Source organism: Osmia bicornis, unplaced genomic scaffold (genome assembly GCF_907164935.1).
Source record: "Osmia bicornis bicornis unplaced genomic scaffold, iOsmBic2.1, whole genome shotgun sequence".
Lineage (NCBI taxonomy): Eukaryota > Metazoa > Arthropoda > Insecta > Hymenoptera > Megachilidae > Osmia > Osmia bicornis.
In genome coordinates this window covers 5,415,155-5,426,811 of record NW_025791458.1, presented here as the reverse complement: position 1 = coordinate 5,426,811, position 11,657 = coordinate 5,415,155, and the positions used below count along the sequence as shown (strand labels likewise).

At 58.3% G+C, this 11,657-nt stretch overlaps 1 protein-coding gene across 1 annotated transcript; it reads right to left on the bottom strand.

Moving 5' to 3' along the window:
- Window positions 1–3,014: 3,014 nt before the first annotated feature.
- Window positions 3,015–3,625, bottom strand: LOC123989239 (the record flags this gene model as incomplete). Its single annotated transcript, XM_046289945.1, has 1 exon — window positions 3,015–3,625. A coding segment is annotated over exon 1 (611 nt), but the record flags the coding sequence as incomplete, so codon positions are not given.
- Window positions 3,626–11,657: the final 8,032 nt, after the last annotated feature.

Sequence of the window (11,657 nt, the reverse complement as noted above, 5' to 3'; positions counted from 1 at the left end):
TCACACTCTGTGTTTACAAACAGTCTCATTCATTCTTCATTCACAGGCAGTCTGCATACTTGAGTGATCGGTCTAGTGTACTCGGTCGTCGCCGTTCTTACTCGAATCACTCCCACGAGATTGTCCCCGCCCGTGAGAATCTCCGTTACCCTTCCCAAATTCCACTGAGATGGAGGGAGATTGCTGTTCCGCAATAGAACTAAGTCGCCGACACGCAACGACTCGCTCGCGATTCGCCATTTCGTTTTAGCTTGTAGCGTTGTCAAGTAATCCGCGGACCACAGCTTCCAAAATCGTTCGTGGACTTTCTGTATTGCCTGCCATCTCGAAAGTCGCGAGTCAGCCACGTTTAACAATGAGACGTCGGGTACGGACAATAAGTGAGAGCCTGTAAGAAAGTGACCCGTGGTTAATACATCGAGACTTTCCGGATCGTCACGAAGCGGACATAATGGACGCGAATTAAGGCAGCATTCTATTTTACAAAGCAACGTCGAAAATTCCTCGAAAGTGGGGTTAAAGGAGCCTAGTATTCGTTTTAAATGATGCTTAACTCTCTTGACGCCTGCTTCCCATAGACCGCCGAAGGGTGGCGCACCGGGCGGGATAAACTTCCACTCCACTCCCCGTGTGGCGACGTCATTACAAAATTCGTTATCCGAACTAAGGTTTCGAATTCGCGTTCTAATTTCGTTGCATGCGCCATTAAAATTTGTGCCGCTGTCGGAAAAAACTTTCGCGGGCAGGCCTCTTCGTGACGTAAATCGCTCGAACGCGGCTAAGAACGTGGCTGTGGTATAGTCGCTGACTAATTCTAAGTGTACAGCCCGTACGCACAAACAAACAAACAGCGCGAGGTAACATTTTCGTGTTTTTTGCCCGCGGCCTTGTGAGACGTGGCATGCAAATGGACCTGCATAATCGACCCCCATAATACTAAACGGACGACTTGGGGTTACGCGTTCTCGTGGCAAGTCTCCCATTTGCTGCTCTAAAGTTTGTGCGCGCTGTCGAACGCAAATTACGCATTTCGCTATTAATCCCTTTACTTGGGTTCGCGCGTGAATGACCCAATACTGCTGGCGCAGGGTTCGTAGTGTCAGTTGCAGCCCTCCATGCTGCGTCATGATGTGCACGTGTTTCAAAATTAGTGAAGTGACGTGGCATCGCGGAAGCATTATCGGATGTTTCTCCGATTCCGACAGAGGTGAGTACTTTAAGCGCCCACCCACACGAATCATGTGATCTTTATCTAAATACGGAGAAAGAGCCAAAATTGAACTTTTAGTCAGCACTCCTTTCGGTTTAGCAAGTTCTCTCAATTCTGCTGGAAAGTGATTCGCTTGAATCAGTTGAAAGCATTTAGTTTTTGCGAACTGTATTTCTGACTTCGAGACGACTGTGCCCTTCTCTATGTTTGGATTTTTTCTACACGCGTTGTAGAATTTGTACACATATACAAGTACTCTCAATAATTTAGGCCACGAAGAGAAACGAGAGAAGACCTCCAACGGTTCTAGTTTGCGATCTACGTTTGAAATCAGCTATACCGAACATTCCTCGCCAACCTGCTCGTCTCTTGGAGTGAACCCTTGCTGTGGCCAGCTCTCTGAGGGATCTGAAAGCCAGCTAGGTCCACTCCACCAGAGATCATGTTCCTTGAGATCCCTGGCTGAGCATCCTTGCGACGCGCAATCGGCGGAATTGTTTCAGATTTGTATACAGATCGTCGAGTAACTCGACGTGATGGACTTGCAGCCCCGATCGCGAGCTTCCGTGTGTTGGCCGCTGCGCGATCGGGGTGCCGGATGGTCCCTTTACCACCCCATCCAGCATGATTTTGCCGTATTGGTTAGCCCCGATAAGTAAGTCGAAACCTTGGAAGTTACTGGGCTGTGGATCAGCAAGAGGTAAGTCGACTAAGTGCTTCCATTTTGAATCGAATTCGAAAGAACTCGGAGTGTAAGAGGTTAGACTCTTTAATACCAGAGCCGAGAATATAATTTTGGCTTCTTCCCTATTTTTTAGGTTACAAGAGGACATCTCAAGTTCGACCGCATGCTCTACCCTTCCCGCGCGGACCCCCCCCTATTCCGGAGAGATTTACCGCGACAGGTATTTTTTTGGCCTTGAGGTGATCTGCTATGCGTTCGGTCACGCACGTGACCTGCGAACCCTGATCCAGCAGTGCGCGCACGAGAATAGTTCTACCGTTATCCGCGATAATTTTAACACACGCGGAAGGCAGCAGTGCTTTATTAATGCAAGAATAAGCTATATGACACGTGGATGATTGCTCCTTCTCATCCTGCTGAGAAGTGGAGGGTAAATCAATCTCTGCTGCCGTCTGCTGAGTTTCAACAGCTCGACCGCTGCTGACATTGGAGTCGACGTTTTTAAAGTGCACCAACGTGTGATGTTTACCGTGACAGGCGACGCAGGCTGACATTGAGAGGCATTTTGCTGTACCATGCCCTGGTTTGAGGCAGCGAAAACATAAATGATTCTCGAAAAGAAAAGCCCGCTGTTCATTGACGTGCTTCTGCTTAAATTTATTACAAGTTGCTAAGGCGTGGCTTGCTTTGCAGAATGCACACTTAATAGCACTAGAGTCAATCTGATGTGACACTATAGACGTGCGTTTATCTGAGCTTCGCCTTTTAATCTTTGTCTCGTCAACCTGCGCCGACCGCTTGCTCGACTCGACCGCATCAGCCGCGCGTATCCGACAGGTTATGAATTCGTCCAATTCTGTGAACGATGGCAGCGCGGTGCTGCTCCCCAATGTAAGCTCCCAATCATTCAAGGATGCGCGGTCTAGTTTTGAGATTATCAGAAAATTGAAAAGATCATCCCAGCTTGCTACCGGTCTCCCCAAATTAATTAATGCTTGACGAACATCGTTCGCCTTGTCTCGCAGGTTGCGCAATTCCTTGGCAGATGGGCGGTTTATATTGGGTATTTCTGTCAGCGTTCGCAGGTGTGAGTATACTATTGGACGCGTGTTATCGTACCTTTTTCTCAGGAGTACCCATGCCGTGGTGTAATTTGACTCTGTCACTGCGATATTCTTTAGAATTAAGGCGGCTTCGCCCGAAAGACTGGATTTTAGATAATGAAGTCTCTGTACCTCTGTTAGCGCACCGTTCTGATCTACTAGTGCCAGAAATAAGTCGCGATAATTCTCCCACTCATGAAAGTCTCCTGAGAAGGTCGGCATTGTAATTTGCGGTAATTTAATTGAGTTCACGAAGTTCTGCGAATTAGCAATATGACTTTCGTCAAACGACGACTGCGCGACCGGCGGAGGCTTTAATTTCGCGAGATATTCGTTAAAGTAATCGCACGCTTCTTCATATATACAAGATGTTTCGACAAATAAATCTTTGACAAAGTACTCATCCTTTGCAGTTGCTTCCTTGTCTGCCAGCGCGAGGATCTGCATGTGCTGCTGGACGAACTTCTCCCAGTATCCACGTAGGTTGCTGAGTCTGCTGCTGGTGACGGTTGCGGTTCGCTGCGCCTTTCCCAGCTTACTGAAGTTCTCCACTGCTCGGCTGATGAGACCCATGGAGGCGGATTGAGCTGCGTACAGCTCCTTCAGGGACAAATCCTTGGAGGCCATGTCGGTTGATTGACTCCGTGTAGTGTGTTGGAGGGTGTCGCTGCTTCAGTGAAGCCCAGGCACCTTTTGCTGGCAAATTTGTGCGTCCCGGTATAATCCGGTAAAGGGTGTCGCTGCTTTTGAAGCCCAGGCACCGTGTTTTAAGCACAAACTGCACTCCCGATCACTATATCCGGCTCGAAGGACCACTTTTACTGTTTGCGATTTTATGACTGGCTGTTGCCGCAATATTATGCCGCTAGTGAGTCGGGTTTTTAAATAAATGTGCTGCACTTTAGATTAAGAAACAGTTTAATAAATATAAGAACCGCTTACCGCGGAGGTCGGTTTATTACAGATTACCGTTCGCGCAACACGTTCAAACTATGAAAAATCACTGTATTCGCTCGCCAAGGTTCGTCTATAATTGTTCTAAACGCCTTTGTTGTTCCGGCTGTTTTATAGATTCCGGTTGACACACGGATTTGTTTCACGGAGCTCCCGAGCGCCAATTAGGGGGCTCCGTGACCTTTTTATTACCTTATTTGGTAATATGCTTCGTGGTCTGTCTATGTGTGAGGGCCTGACACTCTTCCGTGCCGGGCAGGAGAGTGGGGCGCGGAGGCCGGGCCTTTTTTCGTTTCCGCGTTCGACAGTTTTTTTGCGGTTTAGCGCGAGATTATTCTAGGACGGTTTCTCTTTCTTCCGATTTGTTGAAACGTGTTTTCGCCGCCTCTGCCTTCTTGGTTTTGCGGCCTACCACCTTGGACCACGCCGCGGTCTCCTGGAAGGTGGTCCTCCTGGATTTTTGCCATCCTGTCGGCAACGAACAACCCGGAGGAGGCCGTAGGGCGGGAACGCGCGCGAGTCCCAGCCGCCCCAGAACCCTTCTTCTGGGGCTGCGGAGTTCCCCCGGATGTCGTGGGATCCCCGCGCTGTTGCCTCTGCCTCTTCTCCTCCCGCTGAGAGGTGGAAGGAGGGAGGCAACCGGCGGCGCCCACCGGGGGGCGAGGCCGAGCCCGCTCCCCGACGAGCTCCCGCCGGAGGTCGGCCACGCTCCGTGCGACGAGCCCCCCTGCGGTCGCGGCAGTTGACGGTGGAAGCACCGGGGCGGGGTCCACTGTCTCCTCCAACGCGGTAGCCCTCCGACAGCTCCTCTTCGGCCGGGCCTCCTGCTCCAGCGGGGACGCCGGCCGCGACGCCTTCCTAGTGCCAGAGGCGGCCGGGGTTTCTACCGCCGGGGGCCTCTCGCGTAGAGCCCCTAGCTCCCGCCGCAGCGTCGCAATCTCCTCCCCTTGTGACGCTATTTTGGCGTCGCGGACCTGTAATTGGGCCCTGAGCCCCAGCTCGTTTACGACCGCCTCCACGTCGCGGGATGCCTCGCTGAGGGCACGGGCACGCGTGCCCTTCAGGTTTTTGGAGCACCCCCGACCATCTCGACCATTACGGCGCCCTCCATGGCGCGCGCCACAAGGTCTGGAGAGGGGAGGTGGCGCACCTCCCGCGCAATTTCCTCCGCCTCCCTCAGCTTCAGGGCCGACCGGCTTGGCTGGTGGGGGGCCGCGCCAACGTCCAGTAGCTCCCTAGTTGCCTGGAGCTCCATCTCCTCCCGCGGTAGGCGCAGGAATTCTTCTTTCTTCGCGGCAAGGGCCACGTAGTCCCCCGATGTATGGGGGCGTGCCCTCTTTGCCGCAGCCGAGGTGCTGGGGGTCGTGGGCGGCACCGAGATCACCGACCCATCCGACTCCTCCTCGCTGTCAACCGGCTGTCGCCAGAATCCCCTACCAGAGGCAGCAGAAGAAGCCCTGCTGCCCCTGGTGGATCCCGCCGACGTGGGTCGCGCCCTTCTGGCCCGTGCGGGAGCCGCGGCCCTCCTGGGCCCCGGCTGCGCCGTCTCCTCATCCCTCGCCGACCTGACCGTGTCAGGTTCCCTTGCCTGGTTTGTCATTGTTTCGTCCCGTCCTGCGTTTTGTTTTTGGTTTGTAGAATTTTCCATGTTCGTCCCACGAGTAGGTCCGCCCAGGCAGAGCCGCCTTCCCTGGGTAAGGCAAATACACCCGGGGGGTCGCCAGGTAACCCGGGGTTGGTCGCTAGCGACTGGTGAACCCACCAGCCACCCCTGGTGCTTTACTCCAGGGGCACCCTCCTCACCGCGTGCCGCAGCTTGGGGCTAGGGATTTTTGAAGGGATTGTCATCCTCGCAGGCCGGCCGGTTAAGGCAAGCCTCCCGTTCCAGCGAAACGTGGCCACTGGATTACGGTATAATTGCTAGGGCACTCCGGGTTCGCTACCCGCACCAGACTGCCACGCAGCCTGTCCCCTGGAGAACTCAACGACGCCGCTGCAACCATCATTGCCTCTCAGCCCTGGAACTTACCGGCATGGTAGTACCTTCCAGAGTCCAAAGGCCGAAGCCCAAGGACCCCGCCGGCATCGCCCCAAGTCCTCATTGAAGCCTTTCCAGCGGCAGCGATCGTCCCCCTTTCAGTCGCCTTGTACGACAGGCAGGGGTTACCGTGTCTGTATTCTATCCCCCAGTCACAGGGGACGTTTTAATGGGCTTTCCTTCCCTTGGTGTTTGGTCCGCGGGAGCTATCGCCCCTACCCTCCATGCTCTCCGAAAAGTGCATGGCGAGCATTCCCCTATCCGCCGCCTGGGGACGCGCCACGTCGGGGTATCACCTCCCTGCCTATCCTGGATAACCAGGTAGGTCCGTGGAGCGGGAATCCAACCTAACCTAACCTTTTTTTTTTTTTTACGTGGGGGAAATCTTCGAAAGACGCCCCCAGCCCCCCTGGCGAGGAGTCGAGGGTAGTGCCGGATCTTTACCGGCTAAAACCCCCACGGTGGCGTACGCTGGGTGTTGGGGAGGGCCCCGGGACCTCTGACGAACAACACCGGGGCCCAAACACCCATGGCGCGTTGACGCCGCCTTGCTCGGGGGAGGGTCTAGCTTTGGCCCTCCCCCTACGTGCCAAACTCCGCCGCTATCGGGGGCTACACCCGAGGACGGCACTCCCCGGGCCGCGTGCATTAGGGACCGAGGCCCCAGCCCCGGCCACCTGCGGCCCACGGCCCCGCATAGGATTCGTGGGGCCGCGCGATCGGTGTTGGGGGAGGGACGTTCGCCCCTCCCCGGTGCTCCTCTTCCGGGGGGTGACTGGTCTCCCCCGACGACGCTATGACGGGCGATGAACGTCTCGCAGTAATCGGTCACCGCCCTCCACTGATTCTCGCCGGCGAGCATCTCTTTGACAAGTTCCGCCGGCGAGAGAGCACCACCAACTTCGCACCGCAGCGCGTGACGGGCCCGCGCAAACGCTGGACAGTTCTCCAGGGTATGTTGCGCGGTGTCCCGCCCCGCCGCGCACTGATGGCATGCTGCCGTCCCCTCCGCCCGGATCCAGTGCAGGAACTCACCGAAACAACCGTGTCCGGTGAGCACCTGTGTGGTCCTAAACGTGAGCCTTCCGTGGCCGCGGTCCCACCATTTTTTGAGCACTGGAAGGACCGCCCCGGCTACGCGCCAGGCGGTGGAGCCGCTCTCGACGAGCTCGCGTCGCCACCGACCCAGGGCTCTCTGCCGGGCCTGGCGCCTAATCCTAGCAACAGCTTCGGTCATCTCTTCTGGCGGGATCCAGACGAAGGGCACGCAGACGCCAGAAGACTTTGGCGTCACCCTCTGCCTGGAACTTGAAGGGGACAACCCCCGCCAGGGTCATCGCCGGCTCGTAGCGGACCGTGCGGTAACCTCTGATTACCCTGATGGCTATCCTCCTCTCAGCCCGGCGCAGCAGTTGCTGGCTGCGCCGGGTATCCATCAGGGCGTTCGCCCATATGGGCCCACCATAGTGGGCCATGCTCCGCACGATCCCCACGTAGAGACGGCGAACCTTCTCGTTGGGCCCCCCGATATTGGGCAGTAAACGGGCAAGCGCGTTGCTTGCCCTGTCTAGTCGGGGGGCCAGACGACCGAAGTGCTCCTCGAAGCGTCAGTGGCTGTCCAGGTGGAGGCCCAAGTACCTGTGGCCCTTCTCCACCTGGACGTCGACTCCACTCACATGGACCACCGACTGGGGCGGTGGCGCAACCCCACGCCGAGGCGAGTAAAACCACATCTCCTCGGTTTTGTGGAGACCTGGCTGATGCCCCAGCCGCCGGATCCCCGCGGCAACGGCAGCGAGCCAATCTCGGCGAGGCGGCTAGTCCTTTTCCTCCCCCGACCGACGGCCAACACGTGCGTATCATCTGCGAAGCACGTGAGGCTCACACCGGTCGGGAGCTCGACCCGCAAGACCGGGTCGTACCCCAGGTCCCAAAGTGTGGGACCTTTAGCAGAACCCTGGGGTACGCCACAGTCCACGTCCCTCTCGTGCATCTGGCCATCCCGGCCCCTGTACACAATCCTCCTGTCCCGGAGGTAGTCGCCGCCGATCCTCCTCATGTAGGGGGGCGCCTTGTGGCGCATCAGCGCCCCCCTTTTCGTCCCGTGAGGCAGGGTGTTGAAGGCGTTGACGATGTCTAGACTAACGCCTAACGCCACCCTGCCCCGGGACGTGGCCGGGTCGCAGCGGGAGCGCATCGACTGGATTGCGTCGATAGTGCTGCGCCCCCGCCTGAAGCCATATTGCGACTCGGGAGCGAAGTCGGGAACCTCCTGGGACAGGTGCTGGACGAGGCGGGATACCAGAATCCGCTCGAACAACTTCCCCACCTCATCCAACAGCACGATGGGCCGGTAGGCCGAGCAACTGTCGGCGTGTCGCCCATCCTTCCGGATGAGGACTAGCCGCCCAGTCTTCCACTGTTGTGGGAAGACTCCTTCCTAAATGCAGGCGCTGAAGAGGCGTCTCAATCGCGGACCGAGGACGCGTAGAGCCTTCACCCAGACCCGGCCGGGGAGGCCGTCAGGGCCCAGAGCAGTGTTTCGGGCCCCTATCCGTTTAATCGCCCCGGCCAGCTCCTCCTCCGTGACCCCCAGTTCGTCGGAACAAACCACCTCCTCGTGGTCCGGCGGGGGGCGGGTGTGTTCCCTCTCTTGTGGGAACAAAGTGTCGACTAACCGTCCCAAAAACCGGGGGTCGAGGCACTCCGTGACCGGGGGCGCCCAGGGCCTAAGCTTGCCCATCACCATTTTGTATGGGCGCCCCCATGGATCCTTCTGGAGGGAGCCTAGGAGCTCGTCCCATGCCCGGGATTTAGACTCCTTGATGGCCGTCTGCAGGGCAGTTTCCAAAACTCGGTACTGCCCGTACAGATCCTCCTCCCTCGCTGGGTCGCGGAATGTCCTTCTTCTGCGGGCCCTTTGCCACTGGCGACGGGCTGCGAGACAATCTTGTCTCAGATCACCAATTTCGCCCGTCCACCAGTAGGCGGCCCGCCTGGGGCGGTTCTTGGCCCGGGGCATGGCAACGTCGCACACCGCCTTCATGGCTCCCCGGAACCATTCTACCTCCTCCCCAATGTCCGCGACCGGCTCGGCAGGTATTGGCAGCCAGGCCAGAGCGAGGGCTGCATCCATCAGCACGTCCTCGTCCATCCTCTTCAGCGCCCACCGTAGCGGTGGTGGTCCACAGGGGCGGCGGGCGGTGGTGGTAAGGTCGAGGCGGATGTATAGATGGTCACTAATTGTGACCGCCTCTTCCACCACCCTCCATCTCTGCACCATACGCGCGGCCAGGGGAGTCGCGAAAGAGAAATCGACTATAGACTCCCCCTGGGCACGCACGCAGGTACTAACGGACCCAGCATTGAGCAGCTGGAGTCCTAGCCCCGCCGCCTAATTTACGACCGCCCTGCCTCTCGCGTTTGTCCTCGGGGAGCCCCAAAGTGACGCATGGGCATTAAAGTCCCCGAGGACTAGCACTGGCCGGGGGGAACAACGGGAGACAAAGTCCTCCACCCGGTCCAGGTACTGTTCATAGTGCGCGAGAGGCCATTTGGGCGGGGCATAGAGCCCCACCACCGCTATTTCACCCCACAGCGCGCCGACGAACCCCCGGCCCAGTTTCAGTGGGGCGGGGTGTGGGGGTACTGCGGTGCCAATAATCGCCACGGAGCCGTCCTCGTCCCCGAACCAATCTGGTCTGTCGAGGACTCGGTACGGCTCCGCGGCCACCGCCAACCCAGCCTTCCACTCGGCCAGGGCTCAGGACATGTTGTTCCAAAGTGGGCTTGAAGTATAGGGCCCTTGGGCCCCATACCTAGGCCTTACGAGCCGCCTCCGCGGCATTTTTGCTCGCCAACTTGGCAGGGGGATTTTTCTTGCCCCCCTTCTTCGACTCCGCAGGCTTGGTCCTTGATGCCTGTTCCTTGGGGGCTCTTCCTGCCCCTTCAGCGGCACTCTTCTTCTTCCTCTGGGTGGAAGAGGGGGCACAACCTTTTGCCCCCAATCGATTCCCCGCGGGCCGCCCCAGGTCGGCACAGAGGGGGCACCGCAGGGTGGCGCTACACTTGCTGGCCACGTGGCCCGACTCTCCGCACGCATAGCAGCGGTCGGACCTATCAGTTTCGCAAGTGCATCGCTGCCTAACATGCCCTCTTTCCAGGCAGCGATAGCACTGCAATGGCCGCAGTGGCAGCGCCTGTATTCTGACCAGAACCCTCCCAAAGACGGATAACTTTTTGATTGCCGCTAGAGGGCATCTCGCCCAGACAGTCCCCATCCTTTGGGGGGAGGTGCGAATCTCCCCCATTTTCATTTCTTCAGCGGAGCAACCCCCCGCAGTGGCCAACGTGGCCGCCACCTCCACCGGGGTGACCGAGTCGTCGAGACCGGTCACCCTCACCTCGCCCATTTTTATGGGGCAGGCAACCCTGACCTCAGTGCCGCTAAACACCTGGCGGAGTCGGTCAGCCAACTTGGCCGCTTTGTCCGTCCTGTCCTCCCCAGGTATCTCGAGGACCAAGCCACCGGTCCGAGCTCTCCTGGGCATGAACGCCGTGATGCCCAGCTCCAACAACTTTTCCCGCTCCCGGGCCATGACCATGGCCCCGGCGTATGAGACCTTAGCCTCGGGAGCTAGGTTGATGGTGACCGCCGCTGTACGAGGAGGGCGGAGGGCCTTCTGCCTGGCAGATTGGGCCCTTTGCCCCTTGACCGCCGGTGCCGCCCCTCTCTTCTGCCCCTTCTGGGCAACCACCTTCGAGCCCTGGGAGGGAGGGGCCTTGACCGCTACCGCCTTCTTCTCCGCAGCTTTAGCGCGGCGGCGAACCACCGTCACCCAGGCCCCATCCGCCGTCCTCCGATGCTCCTCAACAATCCGGGCCATTCTGGCCTCCACAAATGATGCCGGCTGGTCCGGTGCTGAGGAGTGCCCTGGCAACGACTCCGTGGCAGGCAGGGACTTATTCCGCACCCGCCTCTCCGCTTCCTTCCTCGATGCAGGGGGGATGGTCGCAGCCGTAGCTCCCCCCTTAACACGCTCCGCCCTCTTAGGCGGGGGCTGGACAGCTGCAATAGCGGCTTTGAACTCCGCCCTGAGCCCCCACAGACCTTTCTCGAGGAGAGCCGCAAATCCCCTCATCAGATCGGGGTCGGGGCCACCAACCTTCCCCTCCTCTTTTCCAGGTGCAGCAGCTGGGATCGGGACCTGCACCACGGGGCATTTAGGCGGGCAAGACGGTAAGTTGAAAACTTCGACTTCGTCCTTCCTCCTCTACCTGCCCGCCTCTTCGCCGGATAATGACGATTCGGGCCTCGCGACCCTCTTCGGGCCCGCGATTACCGGCGTCTCCGTGGTCGCGACCCGGCATGTGAGTTCCGCCAGGCTTTGCTGGAAGATGCTGATCTGGGCTGTCTGGACCGCCAGCTGCTCCTCTCGGAGCTTTAGCTGCTGGCGGAGCTCCTCCAGCTCTTTACCTGCCCTAGCGGGGGCGGCCCTAACCGCCGTCTCCGTATGGATGGCCTTTAAATGGCGTGCGGCCATCCTTAGTTTCCTGACGAGCGTTCCCTTGAGGCCCTTGGAAACGCCCGTTACCCTCCCCACATCCCTGCAGAATTCCAGGGCCTGGGCGGCTAGGTCGACGGTCGGGACATGCCTGAACTCCTCC